The 20,545-nt window shown below is 40.3% G+C and overlaps 1 protein-coding gene across 2 annotated transcripts in view; it reads left to right on the top strand.

Moving 5' to 3' along the window:
* NAP1L4 (nucleosome assembly protein 1 like 4) overlaps positions 1 to 16,989 on the top strand; it is a 43,016-nt gene extending 26,027 nt beyond the window's left edge. The window contains exons 13-16 of one of the 2 annotated variants that reach the window (XM_063117179.1): positions 1,194 to 1,223; positions 2,407 to 2,463; positions 3,631 to 3,668; positions 15,397 to 16,989. In XM_063117179.1, coding sequence (XP_062973249.1) covers positions 1,194 to 1,223; positions 2,407 to 2,463; positions 3,631 to 3,636 — 93 coding nt within the window. In that variant the 3' untranslated portion in view covers positions 3,637 to 3,668; positions 15,397 to 16,989. The remainder of the gene's footprint in view (positions 1 to 1,193; positions 1,224 to 2,406; positions 2,464 to 3,630; positions 3,669 to 15,396) is intronic. The other variant, XM_063117178.1, reaches the window with a different exon arrangement.
* Positions 16,990 to 20,545: the final 3,556 nt, after the last annotated feature.

Below are 20,545 nucleotides of genomic sequence, written 5' to 3'. Positions count from 1 at the left end.
CGTTTAAGGCAAAATTATCCTACAGACCCTTTCCCTTGCTAGTATAATTGCCCTCTACCTAGTCTTCAAGGGTCTCTATCCTTTTTGGGCTCATAAGCTCATTTTTATTTTTGATTAAGTGTTTTGGACATTGTCTCAGAACAGGTTGTTGGCAGTCACACAATGTAGTGCAGTAACAAAACACCCGTTTTATAGAAAGGCAAACTAGGGATGTTAGAAGACATTCACATGCTTTTGAAGCCAGTTTTCTGCTCTGGCAATGCACTTCATGTAAATTCCCTCAAATTTCTTTCTCCAAAATATGAAGAATCTCCAAACACAAACACACACACACACACTACACTACACTACACTACACTCGTGCTCTCAGGATAGGTCTAGAGACACACAGCCATGCATCCCATTCATCCATCACACAAACACATATAGACCCTTTCTCCCCCCTTCCCCCCCCCCCCCGGTGTCACTCCCCAACAGCTTCTTACCGGCTCCCTCTTGTGCTGGCTTTTCTAATTTTCTAGTCCTCTAAGTTTGTTCTCTTCCCCAGCCCCCTTATTTCAATTTGGACAGCTGGCTGGAAAACAGCAGATCTCCAGCCTGCGGCTACCCCACCCTTTTCCTTTACTTTGGGGAATGGCAGAGGCATGCTGGGCAAGGGAGTGGAAGAGGGCTGGGAGGCTGGAGATGTGCTGCTTTTAAAAGTGGAAAAAAGCTTTTAAAATTCAAAATAAATGTAAACATTTTTAAAGCCTTTTTTAATTGGGAGGAGCAGGAGGCTTTGGCAGGCACCGAGGGGTGGTGGTGGTGCCTGAGGGTTGTGCTTGTTGCTACAGTGTTGCTGACCCCATAAATAATAGAGATGAATTCAGTTACATGACTGAAGATCGTTTGGCAAAAATTGTTAATGCTGTGATCTAGGATATCTATGCAGTTTCACATTTAACCAAAATGAGACAGTGTGTACTTCTGAAAGAAGTCTGGAGGAATAGCCCAGTCTGAATGCAAATCAAATTGATGGTAGTATAGAAATACTACTTTTAGTTCTTCACTGGTCTACATATGAAAGTGTGGGTGGGTGTACTTGAATAATATATTGAAGGGGTAGAGGTACAATCTAGAATGCACATCTTCACTTAAATGTTTAATTTGCTAATGTTCAAAGTCACAGCTAATCAAGTTTTCCCCCTTATTAGTTTGAAGAAGGAGAGGAAGGAGAAGAGGAGGTGAGTTAAATCCTGTTTTATCTACTGATCCAATTTTCTATTAGGGGGAAAGAGAATTTTTCGTTTTTCAATAACCCTAGGAGGCACAATGTTTCAGAGCCATAAAAATATCATTGTTGGCTGCAGGTCTTGGTATGAGGTGATTGTCAGAACACTTGTCTCCTTTAACAACCCTTTGCACTGGTGCTGGGAGGTGGTCTACCTCCATGCTTAAGCAGTTGTTGTTTGAAATGCCTACCAAATCATACTCTGTAAAGTAAGACTTGTGAAAGATAATGGCTCCCGGAAGCACAGGCTAATAAAAATCCATCTTCATTGTTTAAGGAATTGCCCCCTCGGAATGGAGTTAGAGACTGGGCACCATACAAAATATTTGCTCTGAGGTGTGGCTGTGTGTGTGTGTGTATATATATGAATGTAAGCGCTGTCCAGTTTTTTCTTATATGCTGCTTCTTGATGAAAAGATTCTTAATAAGCAGTACTCCTGTTCTTATAGAGCATCACTGCATTAAGGAAAAACTCACCTCCTGTCATGTAATGGACCCGCAAAAGTCCTAGGCCATCACCATTAGTACATCCTAGGAACTCATCTCCGGCCAAGAGGATCCAGCACAATCTCTCTTCTTTCTAGGGTAGTCCCTGATTTCCCCAGGATATTGCACAACTATTGCATATCTTATAGTTGGATGCCCCCCCAGACCAAGAGGAGAATATAACATTGGTACTCACCATGAAGGTTTCTTCTTTTTGGCATATAGAGGCATCCAACACCACATCTCCAGGACATGTGGCTTCCTGCAGCACATATGGTCCAAATTAAGAGTGCAACTTTTCACTTCGTACTGCTCACAGTTCTCTCTCCCCCACCCCCATTTATGTCTCTATATTCCTCATGTCTTTTTTTTCCTGCTGAAACATGGAAAGAAATGGAACAAGGGGCCTGTATGAGGAGTTGGGGTGGGAGGGCAGGTGGGTGGGCTGGAATCAAGTCACATGGTGCCTGCCTTACAAACTGAGAACTTCGGCTGTTAGGCAGTATAAAAATGTAATAAATAAAAATAGAAACTGTAGAAAGAGAGAACATAAATTTGCACACCAGCAAGAAGGAACCTTCACGGTGAGTACTAATGTTCTGTGCTTCTAAAAAACATTCTAATCATACTCCTTTTCTTTTACACATAAGGAATTGGAAGGTGAAGAAGAAGGAGAGGAGGATGAAGAAGCAGAAAGTGAACCTAAGGTTAGCTTTATTAAAGCGTGTGTGTTAAGTCATGTTACAGAGCATGCCATGTAACCATGAATTGTAGTTTACTCACTGTGTCATAAGACCCAGTTTTATTTTTGTTCAACGTAACTTGAACATAGGTTGAAAATTTCTTTTCTGTTTGTTTCTAGAGACCAAGTTAATAATAGTCTGTTTCATTCTTAACAGTACACATGTATGTTCTTTTATTAAGGCACAGATATAACTAACACACCATGGCTGTCCTCATATAAATGTATATAAATTACATATAAATTTAACAAAGCATGTGTGCGCATTTCACAAGATGTGGGAGCTTGTTGCAGAATAAGTGTTATTTTGACGCTGTATTTTATGTACATTGGCTTTTTTTGTTTTTGTTTTACTAAAGGCTGCTTTACAAATTCCACTTTTCCTACATGTGATCTAAAAAAATCCTGTTTGCATATTGCATTTTAGCTTCCACACTGCAAAATGTAACTGCTGCAAAGTTTACGCTAGGGTGATTGTCACTTTACATTTGTGCATTCATTTCCCCCCTAAATGAATATTATGGCCATATGGGGGTGGGGGTGGGAAATCCTAAGTGAAGTGGCTTTGAGATGGATTAGGTAACTTGTCTGTCTTTCTGTCTCTTCTACCCACACCCTGAAATAGGCTTGTTATAAAACTTCTGCATGGCCAGGACATTTCTTGTAATAGTTCTAAACATTCTTCATTTACGCTGATGGCTAGACATGTACAATATGTAATATGTGTTGATGGGGACCTATATTAAAAGCAAAAAGAGCAAATAAGGCAAAAATTGAACTTGCGTCTTGATGAAGACATGTGCACCTAGACTTGCATGAGTAACCATCACACTCTGCACAATATTATACGTGGCTTCCTGATAATGTCTTTTCTGCATCACATAATTATTGTAGTGATAGGGTTGTAACTGAGTAGACAAGTGAAGCTTATCAGTGTCTGTGTCAAAGATCTTGTGGTTGGGAAGTGTATTTTGTGGGTTATTTGAAAAATATGACCATGATTACTTTGGAGAGTGGTTGTATGTGACAAACCATTTCTTGTATCTTTTGGAACACTAGTTATTGCTGTCTTTTTTATCCATTTCACTTTTCTTTCATGCTGACAGTTCCTTTCAATTTTTTTTCCATTTAGGTGTAATTTAAGTCTGTTTATCATTCATTCATTTATAGGTAAGGTTGAATTCCATTAATACATAACTTCCAGGCTTCCACTTTTTGTAGCCCATGCAATGTACCTGTTTGGGATTTTTTTTCTTTGATATATAGAAAAATTGGGTACCTAACTTGGATACCCTCTGGGACTTAGCTGCTATTTAGAAAAATGTATAGAACACTTATAACTGTAAAATCATGAGTGATGCTGTATTTATAGGAACTCCTCTTTCTTCCTGATGCACTTTATGCTCCTCTTGCCTTAGGTATGTGCTAGACATATTTCTGTTGTGACTGCATTGGCTGTGAGTGTTACTTTGTGTAGGCGTCAGTGTTTAAACTTGATAGTTGCATTTCTGCATATCTTCAGAGTGTTGTACTTTGTTACAGGACAACTGTTTTCCAAACTCTTGAGTTTCAGATAAACTTGTCAACTGGGTGCCAAATAAGTCACCCGTGTCACCTATTTCATCCTATTTACTTGAACTGAAATTCTTGAATTTCCCTGATCTTCTTCCCCTCATACTGTTATAGTGTATTATACATCGTTGTCTCTTACATGCTAATACATCTCTCCTACTTTATCTTGTAACATTGTTTTGAACTTCTGACCTTATTAGTGTTCAATAGTGTCTATTGCATTCTTCTTAAATCACACTAAAATAGTAAGTGTGAGACTTGCAACTTTTATATCTTGGTGGTTTGCAAAAATTGCCAATTTTTCTAATAAAACTTGAACATCTGGTTCTCTTTCTCTTCCTGAGCTAATGTAACCAACCCTGAATGTCTCCCAAATTCATTCATTCATTCTCTTGTAGTTCAAACGATTCAGCTGCAATCCTGTGGAATTGCAGCTGAAGTTAATCCGTAAAATATTCAACATCTATAGTTGTACTTACTGACATTTCCTGTCACTTTTGCCGCCCTCTCGCATGTGTATTTTCAGTCTAAGCCATGAACTCAATCAGGTTCTTTTACAATCTAATTTTCCATCTCAGTTGTTTATGTTCCCTGTGCCTTGAAATGCACCACTTTCCCCCCCTTTTCACAGCATTTAACAGTGCAGCATCATATTAACTAACACTTAAAGAGGTTAACAACAGTTTGAGAAAATTCCAGTGAGATTTATTTAAGCTAAAGGGCTATTATCCCTTGAAGAAGATCAATATATGAGATAATGAAGAGGATCCCTATGAAAGGAAATAGTTCACAGGTCTTTAAATCATCGTTCCTTTAGCAGTGCTATCATGGCGGTTATTTAAACCCAAATTATTTATGTATAGTGCTTAATTTTACACATATGAAATAGAATTCATGAATCATTGGAGTATTAGAATTGTTATTCAACTAATATCTATACATCTCTGAGGTAGTGAGGTAAACATTCCAGTATTGCATGTGTTAAATCATGTATAGATTGAGATGACCCATCATTTGTTAGGCTTCCTAAAAGACTCTTCATGCATTTATGGTAGCATCATAACATAATTAAATATTGTCTCTTTTTCAACTACTGGAAGGACTGTTTGACAGTGTTTCTCTCCATGTTTTGTCTGTTTTAATAATGCTGTTAAAAATAGATGCACTTCTTTCTGTTCATCTTGAAGCCTGTCTTTCTAATATCCTGTTCTTTCTACTTTCTTTCCTCTGTAAACTAGTTAGTCTTTTACTCCCTATATTTCTGAAAATATTAGAATTAACCTAGATTTTTTGGTAAGCATTTCAGTCTCTCTCCTGTATCCTTGTATGTTTCAATTTTGTCTTACATCAGTGGGCAGAAGCATGTTACCAGTATGCAGTATGTGTGGACTGTTTAACTTGAATTTGTGTAATAAATGTTTTTTATAGAGAGACACATATTGGTCTGGCCAGCTTCAGACCCTCTCATATAACTTTTAAGCATTTTATAGGAACAAGATATGCACGACCTTTAAGTACACATTAGATATTTGTTTAATTTGTGTCAACTTCTCCAATAAATGTGGGAAGTAGTATAGGAATGCATAGGCATGATTTTAATGTGGCTAGCTTGCTTTTCCCCTCAATTTTGATCCAGGAGGATATTCAGATGAGGTTTTTGTGATTTGTATAATAGTGGTATTTCAAGTTGCTTGCTTTGAAGTGAGTGTTGTATTTCAGATAAGGCAGAGGAATTTGTTTCCTTCAACAGTGAATGCAAGATCTTCCATCGGGCTTAAAAGTTAGATTTTCTTTATGCATTTCTTACGACTTGATGATGTCATGCTTTTGCAAGATGCTTCAATGTATCTGTAGAGTTAGATGTGGGCTTCAGTGCTACAGCAAGCTACAGCATCAGATTAGAAATGGTGCACTGTGTGTTGGTGAGATGTCCAACTCATTGCCTGCACCAATTCTTCACACCTTGTCACACAAGATCACTTTGAATAGTACGAACATTCACAGCCAAACAATTTTTGCCTTGCAAGGTGCAAGTGAATCTCCTTCCTTCTTGGGTGATTCCTCAGAGCATGGGCAGAGCAGAAAGGTGGCAAGGCCCCATACCCTTCTCCAGGATTTGGTAGCTGCCGCTTTCCTTTCTACTCTGGGCTTGTGTTCGTGCCTTCGTGGCTCCTTGTCTCTCCTGAATGCTGTCTATGCCTCTTCAGTTACTACTTTGTTGAATGCCAGATGCTTCCTCTTTGCCCACAGCAGCGCATGTAGCTGAAGAGGGCAGGGATTGCCCAGTTTGGTGACTTAGGAAGATGCCAGGAGTTGCACTTAAGTTGACTCATGAGCTGCATTTAACTGTCAAAGAGCCACATGAGGTTCCCGAGTCACAGCTTGGTCACTCATGTCCGCCAGAACAGATTTGGAGGGCATGTGGGGAATCCTCGCCATTCCACTAATGGAAATCTTGCATCACTAGTTGGATTCCACCCTATATTTAACTACTGCAATTGGCAGCCGAGTTAGTAACAAAGAGATCAGTCTCAGGCTAGCATCTGATGGATTTATTTGTATATAGCATTTTATCAGGCACATAGATCAGTCTTGATGTGTAGAAAATCTTCCAGATTGCATCCTAGAAGTGTGGATGGTAGAATTTATTTTATTTATTCATTTATTGCATTTATATCCCGACTTGTTTCCTCCAAGGAACCCAAGGCGGTGTACATAATCCTCCTTCTCTCCACTTTATCCTCACAACATCCCTGTGAGATAGGCCGGGCTGAGAGTCTGTGACTGGCCCAAAGTCACCCAGTGGGTTTCCATGGCCGAGTGGGGACTAGAACCTGGATCTCCCTTCTCCCAGTCCAACACTTTAGTGGTAATTCTAGCACTAACCAATATTATATATGCCAAGGATGGGGAACCTCCAGCCTATGGGGCAATTTGGCCATCCAGGCCAGCCCTTCAGGGCCTCAGGCAAGGCTCCTTGAAGTCCCACACCATCAGAAGGGAAATGGGGCTGGAGAGTGATGGAGCTGTGGCTCCATCACCTTGGCTCTTCCATCCTCTTGCGATGGAGGAGCACTCAGCCTGTCTGATCCTATCCCTTCTCATATTTCTCACTCAGGAATGTGAGAGAGGAATGAAGCTAGCATCTTCATTCACACCACCAGCTTTTTTATTTATTTATTTATTACATTTTTATACCGCCCAATAGCCGAAGCTCTCTGGGCGGTTCCCTAGCTGTGGAAAGCCTGGGCAGTGTGAAGTTCCTCCCTTGCCAAATTGACAACTGGAATTGTTCTGGCTGGTGCTTTGGTCGGAGACCCACTACATTAAGCAGTCCAGCCCCCAGACTCAAAATGGTTCCCCAACCCTGATATATTCCATGATTACTGGGAATAAACATAATACTCTGAGAAATTTTGAAGTGATGGGGGAGAGAGAGCACTTCCTTTTTGGAGGGAAGGGGAAATAGCGGAGAATTTGTGAATAAATTCCTCGGTGGTATTTAAGCAATACTTACAACTATACCACGTGCCATCATATCTATTATGACCAGCAACTATATCCCCAGTGATTGAAGTTCTGATACACTATCTATGGGTGTATCTTTCATATGCATTACAGTGTTCAAAATTCCTGGGAAATACTATATCTGGGTTGTAACCTGAATATACCTTAAGAAATCAGTGTCACCTGCTGTTTGATCAAGATAGTCAAATGACACAGCAGGTTGAACTCTTTACTTTAGGGCTTCAAAAAATTGTGTTGCAGCTCTAACCGCCATCATGGTTAACTGTAAATATGATTCTTTGGTGCAAAGGCCTAGAGACATTTTAGTTCAGATTCATTGAGCTCTTTTTTAATCTCTTTAATTACTTCAGTGTTTTATTCCTGATACACATTTTGTAATGTTGTAAAGGTTTTATTAATGACCTTTGGCTTGCAAATACATGACAAACTACACTAAGCATTTAGGATGTTGCAACTTGTAGCCCCATTGGTATCTCTTTTCCAGCTGTCAAAAACTAAAATAAGAGTTGAAAATTGAAGCCAAGACCATTGTAGTAAAGAAAAGGAAGGTGTTGTGGTAAGACCATATACAGACCTCCAGGCTTATTGTACAGAAATGGAAGAAGCCCATGTATTTAGAGTAAAAGTTGATAAAATAAACATCCTTATAAAAGGGTGATCCAAAAGTACCTTTTCCATATGACTGGTGTCTTCTGCTCCCAGGCACTCTTATTTCTCTTGTGAAATACAAAGGTTCTGCTTGTGCAAGAGCTTATGAAACATCTTGCCGAAGCATGAGAGCTGCTCCATAGCCTGCACCATGGTAATATGGTGTGAACTTTTTACACAAGCATTTCCAGAACAGCTCTAGCAGTGCTTTCTCTTACAGTTGTTTAGATCCAGCCTGCTATAAATGAGCAGTAATGCATCTAAATATTCAATTAAAAATAATAGTAGTATTGACCTCTTCAGTAGTATATCATCACTGTACACAGGCTAAATTTCTATTCACACTCATATGAGAGTAAACTTTATTAAAGCAATTCCCACTAAATTCTAAATAAAATATTGTAACTGTGGGCTGCCAGGCTCAACGGTAAAAAAAGAAAAGAAAGGCTATTTCAAACCCATAGTTGTACCCCACCCCATCTAATAAACAATATATACTTGAGAATATCCACATAATTGGAATTGCTGTCTGAAAGTTCCATAGCTACTGATTCTGAACTTCCACACTTTTAAGTTTCCTGGATGTCCGAAATGAAAGTTTTGCATGAATTTAGGCAAACTTTTAGGCTCTCTCATATGCTAGTTGCTTGCTATTGCATATTCAGCCATCAGTTTCTTTCAGATAAAGCAAACTGTGTAGGAATCTGAGGCAAGTGTGTGTTGTATGAAGGCAATATTGCAGGAGCAGTGTGCTTGACAGACTCCTGGAATTGAAATTACTTTTCCAGTTTCAAATTCTAAGTGTTTAATAATCCAGACAAATGCAGCAGCAGTGCTATCACTGCTTAACTAGCTTTGAATCTTGAACGGAAGGGACATGAAACAAATGGCATGGATTGGCTGTACCATTGTTTTAAAAATAAATTTAAAAAGTTTCACTTACACAAAATAATACTAAGAGGTTTCCTTCTAAATTTTTGAACTTTTCTGTTCCATCTTTTTCTGTTTCCAGGGGTCTGTCTCCCCCGCCCCCTGGTATTCATGATTCTAATTGGGAGGGAATTTCAGAAGCACCAGTAATGTGCAAAAATACTAGGACGTGAATCTAGGTTTTATAAATGGCAATATTTTAAAGAATGCTACACTTTTCAAAGAACTTTTTGTGTGACTGAGTTGCATTACACTTTCCATGTCATCTAGCAATGGTAAATTTTCCAAGACCAAATTATGATCTTGGTAAATTTGATGGTAACGTTTTACAATATGGTTCCCTCCAGAGAGCTGAGAGTAATTTCATATCATCGATGTATGAGTACGACTGGCTCTCTTTCAGCAATTGGCAGCCTAAAAATGTTGAGGGTGAAAGCTGTTTTCCCCCCATGTTGACCGTGTCTGAACTTGTGACTGATGGCCTGACGCTGACAACTGAATCTGTTTATATCTTATGAAGAGGAATTGTGGACTTAAGACATTTTACCTAGCGTAGTCTGGAGTCAGACAGAGCACTAGTGCATTTCCATGCTCTGTAAAAAACAAACACCTCTTGGTGTTCTCAACTCTCTTGAGGAGGGCATTGGAAAATGCTTCGAAATATGCTTACAATTGTGCTAAATCGTATTCTCTCATATGAGTTGGACTGTTTCTCAGGCTCATCTTGCCCGCTTCTTCTGTTCCCAACATTAATCTGGAGTGTGCATGTAGAAATCTGTGTATGTAGAGGTGTTGGCTTTGATACCTAGTATAGACCTCAGTCTGTTTAAAGATATGGTGCTGCCTAACTCCTAAAATATTAGAATCCATCTTCTAAAAGGCTGCTAAATAGGAACTTCTTGGATTAATGTTTTATGCCTCCCTATGCTCAAGGCATTCATTAATAAATAAAAATGTGGGTGTTGGTCATCTTGTGAAAATATGGAAATATTTTTAAAGTAAGTTCTAATAACTGATTTTCTGACAAGTGTGCAGTATTTAATTCACTCATAAAACACAGTAGGGCATGTTATCACTTATTCCTATTGCACTTAACATTAGGAAATCAACCTTCAATATTGCCTCACTATTTCATAAGAAACACATTGTGTCCTCGTCATCTTCAATATTGCACATAAAACTATTACTACTACTACTTTTAAGATCCCAAGATCATTGTGTCAACTCTGGAAGGAGCTGTTGAAGCATCTGTTACATCAAGAACTTAAATGTTAACAGTTTTTGTGTTATCTTTACAGACATATGGCCTGATCCTGTAATCTACTGCATTGGTAAACATATGAGTAGGAGTGGGTTCATGGAAGGCCACACTTGTAGTAGTATTGCACTATGGATATTGACTCAAGTGTCATCTTGAACCAGGAGCTGCACTAGCATAACAGTCAACCAGTGGTCTCACTGAGCTGCTAATAACATCCACAGCCAGTGCCCTTAAAGTTGAACTACTCCCATGAACCCCAACCACTATGTCTGATGGCTAGGGATGATGGGAGTTAAAGTCCAAAACATCTGGAGGACACCAGGTTGGCCAAGTCTGCAGTACATTATATAGCAGTGGGATAGTGGTAGTTAGAGGCAGCGTGTTTACTTGCTATCAAGAAGTGTCTTGGAGTTCTAGAGCTGTTCATAGCATGGAACTTGTTCCAACATCATTTTCCCCCTACACCAGGTGTGAGGGAAACCTTCCCCTAGAGGGCTGCATTCAGTTAGGGACAATGTGTTTGAAGCTGCATGCCAGTGGTGCCAGAGCCAGAAGTGGGTGGGGCATCCCACATTCCTGTGCTCCCATCCATTCCCTCTGTTACGTGATGTGCACTCATTAGACCCGTGTACAAACTTGCACATGTTCCAATGAGACTTACACCTGCTTATAAGGAATCTTTTGACATTGGCAATAGAGCGTCTGTGGCTAAGTAAGGCGATTCTTACTCAAGAAATTTACAGCACTGAAGGGGATAACGCCACAATGGCACATTTATTGAGGTTGAAACAAATACAAAGGTACAAGCTGGTTTGGGGGGAATTAGCTGAGCAAGTAGAGGCTTAGAAGCAGTTTCAAGACTGAAAAATAGACTTTTTGAGACTTAAGAGCATACACACACACAGACAACAAGGGAAAGAGTAGAGGGAATCTTTAAAGGCAGTATACCTTTCCTTGGGCTGCAGCCCTTTCCTGTAGACCAGAACTGGGGAGAGTTGCAATTCTTGGTCTTAGGTGAAGAGGAAAAGAATGCAGCCAGGCAAAGCCACTCACTCATGGCCGCTTGCTCTCGCAGTCTGGAATGTGTAGTATGCCCTGTGTTTCTGGTTCAAGAGACAGAGAGAGCTAGCCTCTTTTTTAGGGGTGTGCAGGGACCCCCTGCTCGGCCCCGCGGGCTGATCCGCCCATACTCCTCTCCTCTTCGTCGCGGAGCTCCGGCTCCGAATCGGAGCTCCGCAGTGGAGGGGAGTGGCGCCAGGTAAGGCCAGGAGAGGAGGGCGGGAGGTTTACCGGGCCCTGCTGCCATCGCCACCTGTGCGGTGATGGCGGCAGAGCCCGGTAAGGGACTGGGGGGGGGGGGGCTTACCTGCCTCCGTCCGCGGTCCGTCGGCGTCTTCAATTGAGCCCGCGGTTCAACCAGGAAGTCTGGGCCGCGGGCTCAATTGAAGACGCCGACGGACCGCGGACGGAGGCAGGTAAGGGAGAGGGTGGGGTTACCGGGCCCTGCCGCTGTCGCCGCATGGGCGACAGCGGCAGGGCCCGGTAAACCCCACTTACCTTTCCGGCGGAGCTCTGGATCGAGGCGAAGGATCCGCCTTCACCTTGATCCTCTTCACCATGCTCCGCCAGCCCCCCAATCCTCTTCGCCTCCGCCTTAAGGGCAGGCGAAGCCCCCCGCTCTGCTTCTAATTCGCCGGTCCGATTAGAAGTGGAGCACATCCCTACTCTTTTTCCTTCAAACTTGAGGGTTTATGTCTGATCTTATTTAAATATCTACTTGCTATGGGAACACAAGAGGGTGATTTGGGATGATGGCTGTACTTGATGCAGCTTGGAGTTCAGCAACAGGGCTGCATTAGCCTGGGTATGACCAGGTATGACTCTTGCCATCCAGCATTCATATTCAGCTTAGTTTTACCCCTACCTTTGTCTCTGGGGAATGCATTTGGAGAAGTCTATCAGGAAATGGTTACTTGACCCAGGCCTTTTGTGAATGCTCTCAGTCTGTAGGTGGGGTTTTGGGTTGCTTCAAAATGGAGTCAGTACTGCTCACAGAAGCTACCTTGTAACACCTCCCTCACACATACATGCACCACCGTCACAATTGCTCAATGAGAGTTTTTGTTCATAGTGCAAATAGTAGGATCTGAGGTCCTGATAAAGGATCCTGGAGGATGGGGACTTTAAGTCTTTCAGTCTGGAGTCAGCACCTGGAATTTGTATTTGCTAAAAAGGAGTTGTAGTGGATGGGATTTCTTGTTTTGGGGGAAAAATCAGATACTTTGTCTTGTAGAAGCTAGCACACATCTGCTAGAGAGCTCCGGCTATTGGGCGGTATAGAAATGTAATAAATAAATTAGATGTAGTCCTATATTTCTGTCATGCCCAAATTGCTTATAATATTTTAATGAAAGTACTGTTAGATAAGTCCTTGAGCTTTTCAAACTGTAATTTATAGGGATATATATGATGTCATAACATCCAGCGCTACTAACCCATGACTCTGCTTATATTGGCCATTCTCAAAACAACATAGCTTTTTAGGGATGTCCTCTGAATAATCTATATTACTTCTGCAGAAACCTGAATTTGGGCAAAAATAGTTTTAAAGCAAAAGGCAAATTTTCTCCTCAGAAAAGATGATGTATGCATGAGCAGCAACATCCAACAGGAGGGGGAATGCCTATTCTCTTGAAATGGGGAAGAAGCCTCTTCTAAGATAGCAGGCTATCTCCAGCAATCCTGCCCAATCTTCGCACAGTTCCTCAAGCAACCCCACCTTATATACCCAAGAGAAGAGCAGATGTTGGGTTGCAGTTGGTTAACACAGAGGGGAAGGGACAGAAAATTCTCCAGCATCTTTACCTAGGATAAGATACTTTGTATTGATATTTTTTAATGAATTAATCAACTAGGCATTGCACTCCTTCTTTATACAATTCTGTTTCTATTTTCTCTTCCGTTTGTGGCTCTAGGAGGCAAAGGAGACGTATCCTAAATACCACTCTGGAAGAAACTTTCCCAGGGATGTTGTGAAAGCTTTTGCTTAGATGGTTTGAAGTGGGTTGTTGGTTGGGTCGCTAAAGCTGGACTTTAGCTAACTGCTCCAAGAGAAAATCATTAGGATTATTTATTTATTTATTTATTTATTTATTTATTTATTTATTACATTTTTATACCGCCCAATAGCCGAAGCTCTCTGGGCGGTTCACAAAAATTAATTTTTTTTTAGGATATCCTGTCAATTCCACTATTTTTCCCCTGTTTAGTTCTTCAGTATAGACTTGCTTCTAATATATCTCATCATAACACACTTTGGATGAATTCATAATAATAGAATAAAAGAAATGAACTTCAGCATCCAAAAAGCCTGTTTGTCTTCATAAGCCAATTTGATTTAATTTTAAATTATGAATGTGGTGTTTGAATATTGCCTATATTACTTGTGCTCCTGCTTTTGAGAAATTACAGTATGTTTTCTACAATAGATATTATGCTTATCAAATTATATCTCTTAAAATTAAGTAAAGCATTACTTTTCAGGATTACATGACTGTCAGTTTTTTTACTGAAGAAAATAACTTTTGATTTCTGTTCTCTTTTCTGCTAAAAAGTTGGATAAAAATTAGTTAAACCTAAATGTAAATGTAGATTGGAAAAGTGAGGGAAACACACTTGACAGGAAGGATTAGGGCTTTTCTATCCATTACCTCAATTTTTCCAAATTTAGCTGAGCAGCCTCTACCTTCTAGCCTAGAGGTTTTCACTTTTTGTGCTGGAATGTAGACATACAGCTCTCTACAACTTTTCACAAGTCCTTGCCTCTTGTGAGTGTCCCAATCATTGATCTTAAAACCACAGGTGAGCAAACTGTGGCCCTCCAGATGTTGTTGGTTTCCCAACTCCTGTAAGCCCCAATCAGCATAGCAGTGATCATGGATGATAGCAGTTGTAGTCCAATCACAATTGGAGGGTCACAAGTTGCCCACCCCTATCTTAACATGGTATTATTGTCCTAGGTCAGTTGGTTTCCTCTCAAAACTGGGATGCTGTGTGCCATCAGCTGAACAGCATATTTTAACTTTTTGAAAATATCTAGCTGTTTGGTATTTAGCCAGTGTGAAAAGCTTGGTTTGAGGCTACTATCCTAAGACACAAGAATGCTCTCCTCATAACAGTCTAGGGCTAAATCTCCATGGTTAGGGCTATTGAATATTTTGGAAACTGATAGAATGACTGGGATACCAAGAAGAACTCCTGCCTTCAGAATGTCTGAAAGTACCTGATGAGTGTTGTCTCTGAAGTTAAGATGGTCTGGGCCTTACCAATACGGCATGTCATCCTCCAGGGAGTAGGGCAGGGGGCATCTATGTACTCCAAGCTTCTTCTAGAGTGGGATACCAATGTAAAAATCACAGGAAAAAATACAGTGAATACCTCTTACAATCCTCTTTGTGAGAAGTGCTCTATTTTATCTCTTGCCCCTTATCAGATTATCAGGGCAAATTACATGGTCAAGGGATTCAAACAGTTAAATACGTTCTGTCCACAGTTTTGGGAAGCCAAATATTAAGTGCCCTTCGTGTGAGCTTGTTTAGCTTTAACACTCAAATTGATCATTGTATCCCTTGCTGGGAAACCAGAACGGGAGAGGGCTTCCCATAGCATGTGGTGGGCCACTGTGGGAAACAGGATGTTGAGCTAGGTAAGCCTTTGGTCTGATCCTGCAGACTTTTAACACAATTTAAAATAAAGAACATGGATGCCTGACCGTTAGTCTCAGCCTTCATGCTAAAGATGAAAAAGGATCAAAAGGATCTTAATAGGGAATATTTGTTTTCATGGTGCCACTTGTGAACCATAGTTTTGCTATTGCTTATGAATGTGGATTAAACTTGCTGTTACACTAGGGTACCTGTTGTGTAAACTTCCTTTTTTTCCCTTTTCCCTCTCAAACAGAAAGATGCCAGCCAGCCTGCTGAATGCAAACAACAATAAGGAAATACCACTTCTGAGTGATATTTGAACAACCTGTAACAAATATTTGGATACCTGGCCTGCAGTTCAGGATATTCCATTGCTGCAGCACAATCTTATTAACAATGCTTAAAACTAAATTGTTTTCAAATGCATGATTTTCACTAACTTTTTTTTTCTTATTTTTTTGCTTAACTTGTACAGTGGCAACTTAATGCATTTGAGAAATATGAGGTTTAATTAAAGCACACTCTACAGCCTTTGGTACACTGTAGCTCAACTGTCTCAGTAGGCTTTCCAATTTAAATTTTTTAAAGAACCCTAATCTCTCCTGAAAAACGTGCCCTCATTGCGAAGTAATTTTTGTCTTAATATGTGGAATAGTTCACATAAGAATATATTAAATTAATAAAATGCAGTGAAAACAGAGCAATATGATTTCTGCTAGCCTTTTTCCCTTTAAAATGTTTCTTGCAACCTTCCAATCAGACTAGTGCTACAGAGCAGCTTAATACATTGTCATCTCCGGTAAAGATCATTTGAATTTGAAGTAACATTTCCTTTATCTTTTTGAAAGGTGGTGGTGGTTGAGAGATACTTAGTTGTTCACCTTATTTATTCATGTTTGTAAGTACTTTGATGAACTAGTGCTTTTAATAGTTTTAAATATACTTGAAAAATATTTTTCCTGTTTATAAAATATGGGTACTTGTACATGGAAAACTCATACTCTGCTCACAGAATGATTGCTTATCAAATATTTCAAAACAAACCGATAAAGAAAAGGAGAGTCCTGAGTTGGGCCTCATAGTTTGATGAAAGTGGGTTGCAGCACTAAACTGTATCACTGGATTAGCTTAGCATATAGTACTAGACCTTGTTCAGATATCCTCCAGATCAAGGTTTGGAATATCGGAAATGAACTGCAGGTTCATGTGCTCCCACACATGTCGTGCAACATCACTTTTCAGTTTCTTGTTTAGCACAAACCACAGCGTGCTCTGATGTCTGAATTTACATGCAGTGTTTTTCACTTGATCTCCAAACCAAATTAGAAACTCTGTAATGAATGTTTTCAAAATCTGGTTTGGAGATCAAGTGTAAATCACAGCTTGCCAATCCAGACATTACAGCAAACTATGGTTTGCACTAAACAGAAAACAAGGCAAATGCTGCAGGGCACGCAAGACTGGGTAACGAAGGGATGTTTTGAATAGTTTTGAGGATTGCCTGAACTGGGCCTGTGAGAGTCATTTAATTGGGAAAATGTAAATCGGATTCAAAGTGACTGTGTAGTTAAGATATTTTATTTGCAATACTCAAAATACCTCTGTTCCACACTCCCTGGTTTTTAAAGCTCCAAAATCCTTCGAAAGATCTATTCAGAATTACAGTTCACATTTCTTAAACATATAAATGCCAGCTTCTGGCAACAGTCCATAAGCAACTGTATGAATGCTGTTACCAGGCATGTAGAGAGTGCTCCAGCCTTACCTTATACATTTGTAACTTAATACGGTGTTTTCAATTTGTACAGAATAGTTAGAATATTCTATTAAAGTTGTGAAACATGAAGCAGATTGTCCTGACACTTCCTCTAATACTTTTCTCTTGAAGTGTGTGTGTGTGTGTGTATATGTGTGTGTGTGGGTGGGTAGGTAGGTAGGTGGGGGGGGGGCAACTGCCCACATGAACCCTGTTGAAATTTCATTTATTGTGTCACTTCGATATTTTATGTTAGTACCATAAATAAATTACTCTGATTGCAGGATTCAGGTGTTTAGAAGTTTGGGAATCTCTGCAAGAAACAGATTTGCAAAATGAGTTACAGAGTGCAGCAGTTGTCCACCTATTGACATTGAAGATTTTGTAGTCAGAATGGTAGTTTTTCTATATAGAAAATAGGGCACCAGTTGAATAAGAACCAAAAAATAAGTGCAACTTATTTTTGTACAACTGCACAAAAATATAATGAGTGATAAAAAGGGGGGTACTTATTTGTACATTTTTATATAACTAATTTCTGTTGTATTGGTTTGCCTACCCCCCTTTTTATTACTTATAATATTCTTGTTCAGTTGTATGCTTTTTAGAACTTATTTTTTAGTTTTTCTATATAGCCATATACAGTCCTCTGTACAGCACATGATGATTTGAGGATTGTTCTTATTCTTTTTGCCACTCTGAAATGGCTGCCTCTCCTTAGAATGCAGGGAGGCTGTCTGGTTGCAACAGGAGTCTAATTTGGCAGCCTAGTTTGTGAATGAGAGAGAGAGGAAAGATTGGTGGACAGGTAGGAACCCTGAGAAGATCCACTCCTGGAGGCAAAAGCTATCAATGGCTACTAGTCATGATGGCTATATGCTACCTTTGGGATCAGAGGCAGTATGGATACCAGTTGCTGGAAAGCAACAGTGGGAGAAAGCTCTTGTCTTCATGCCCTGCTTTTGGGCTTTCCAACGGAATCAGGGCACTGTGGGAAATGAATGTTGGACTAGATAGGCCTTTGATCTGATGCAACAAAGCTCTTATAAGTAGGAGCTGTCAAGAGAAAGAGAAGCAAGGCAGATCTGTGTCATAACAAAAATCCAAGCAGTAGGGGAAAATAAAAAAATTGAATGCTGGATGATTCGGAGGCAGATGAGAGAGGGAGCCAAACGCCTCACTATCCACTTTCTCCACACTTTGCATAATTTTGTACACCTCTATCATGTTTCCCCATATTCTTCTTTTCTCCAAGTTAAATGATCCCAGTTTTTGTAGCCTTCATAGGGGAGCTGCTCCAGCCATGTTAGATTGGGACTCAGGAAATCTGGGTTTCCATCCATCCATGGTCATGAAGTTCACTGGGTGACTGACCCAGTCCAGGACTCTCAACATAACCCACCTCATGGGGTTGTTGTGAGGATAAAATGGAGAGGAGGAGGACTATGTAAGCCACCTTGGGTTCCTTGCAAGAAAGGAAAATGGGGGGTATACATGTAATAAATATGACATTTTATTTTTATTTTTTATTTTTAAAAAAGTCTGAATTCAGCTTTAGGGCCATATTCTGCCTTTGTGGCATGATCACAGCCTCACAAGTTCCAAGGGCTCCTTGTCATCATTGGCAGCAGCCTGCTTGCCTCAGAGGGACCTGCTCTTTGGCTTTATGTCAGGGTGGTGAAGAAGCAAGAAAATCGTGTGTGTGTGTGTGTGTGTGTGTGAAGTCTTCCTGTAAATTAGTTGTAGCCCTTAACAAATATCATCCCAGCTAGTATGCCTAATATTTCCTTGAACAACATTTTTTTTTAAGAAGTAATGTCCGTAAATACTCTTTCAAGTAGTATTTCAGCTCCTCTTGGCAGGCTTGTAGATAAGCAAGGAGCTAACTGCACTGAAAGAGTTCAGAGGAAGCATAGGATTATAAGGCTCACTTGTTTCCCGTGTTCCTGATGTCATCGCTTAGTGATGTAAATGTCAGCCCCAGAGGAGGGCATAGAAGAAAGGCCTTTCACATCGTTGCATCAGGCTGTGTCAAATTGTTCATGACCAGCCGCATTCTCATCCATATGTCCATCTCCTAACTGCTAAGTAATAGAGTCCATAAAAGAGGCACTGTTTGTTCCTCCCATTTCCTGGCCATGGTGCATGTTGTGACATTCATATGCCAGGTTCATGTTGTTTGCTTGTGTGTGTATGTATGTGTGTATGTATGTGTGTGTGTGTATATATAGTGTGTGTATCTAACAACTTTTTAAATATTATTAGGACATGAACAGCCCCACTGTGAGGTACTTTTTACTTTTTACTTGCTATTTACTGTTTTACTCTGTACAGCACCATGTACACTGATGGTGCTATATAAATTAATAATAATAATAATAATAATAATAATAATACTGTTCAACCAAAGTTAAAGACCATTTTTTATTAGTTGGTTTTGTGTTTTTAGGATAGATTATTCTTTTTGTATTGTTTTATTGTGATAGTAAGATTTTATTGCTGTTTTACTGGAACTTGTTTTATTAACCTTGTAGGCCTTTTAGAGGAATGGTGGGGTATAAGGATTTTAAATCATGAAAAATTGAGGAGCGCAAGCAAATATCTGTTACAGCAGAAGTGCAGAACCTCAAGCCCAGGGGCCAGATCTGGCTCTCCTGAGGTTGCAATCTGGCCCTCGAGGATTCCCCAGATAGCCCTGCCCCCTTCCCCCCAACCACCAATTGTCTGGTGGCTTCCCAGCTTTTGTGCAGACTTCCCCCATTCTGAAAGATTGGAATGGCTCTCTGAAGGCTTCATTACAAGCAGTAAGAGCTATAAGCGAAAATATGCTGGTATTTTGGCCCTGCGTCTTTTGCCTTTGGTTCCACCTACCACTTGTCTCTCAAATGGCCTTTGGGCTCAAAGAGGTTCTCTACCCTTGGATTACAGGCTTTCTCCTGAATAAAATGTAAGATCCAGCTGGATGTCAATTGACATTATTAGAATAAAAAAGCATAAAGACAAAAATTAGATTTTGGAACTCTTGGTCATAAGATGATGTCAAGGCCGATGGTGTATCTGGGGCACAAGCAAGATGTGATGATGGGGGGCTCTCGGCTGGGCTTCACAGGACTGCCACGAGTTAAATGCGCCAAGGAGATTTTTGTCCAAATGAAAGGGCCAGAGTTCAGGTTTAAAAGCAAAAGAGGCACATAGATGAGGGCAGACTCCTTCCTGTGCCTCTTCCCTCCGGGCTCTTTCTTCCCAGACCTGCCTCTTGGCCAGAGGAAAACAGCTGGGGAGAGGAGCTGCAGAGAGCGAAGCCACAGGTGGGGAGAAAGTTCAGCTTCTCTCAGCTCTATTCTCCCCACCCTATTGAAATTGGATCTCCATCCCCTCTTTTCACAGCTTTGGGGGCTTTTTATAGCCCAGCAAATATGGGAAGAAAAGCTCAATGGTAAGGAGAGCCAAGATCATGCTGAATCCCTTCTTAACGGCCTTTCCCAATGATTGTTCTGTAATGAGCAGCCTGGGTATTGCATTGTGCGGTGCTTGCTGGAATATTGCAATAATACTAAAGGGCAATTAGAACATGTATTAATTTATCATCTGAGATGCAGATCTGCAAATTTCTCATCTGCACAGTCTTGATGATGATGATTTATAT

This window comes from Elgaria multicarinata, chromosome 2 (genome assembly GCF_023053635.1).
Source record: "Elgaria multicarinata webbii isolate HBS135686 ecotype San Diego chromosome 2, rElgMul1.1.pri, whole genome shotgun sequence".
Lineage (NCBI taxonomy): Eukaryota > Metazoa > Chordata > Lepidosauria > Squamata > Anguidae > Elgaria > Elgaria multicarinata.
Note: the sequence above shows the minus strand (reverse complement) of the source record. Positions and strands in the feature narration are given on the sequence as shown.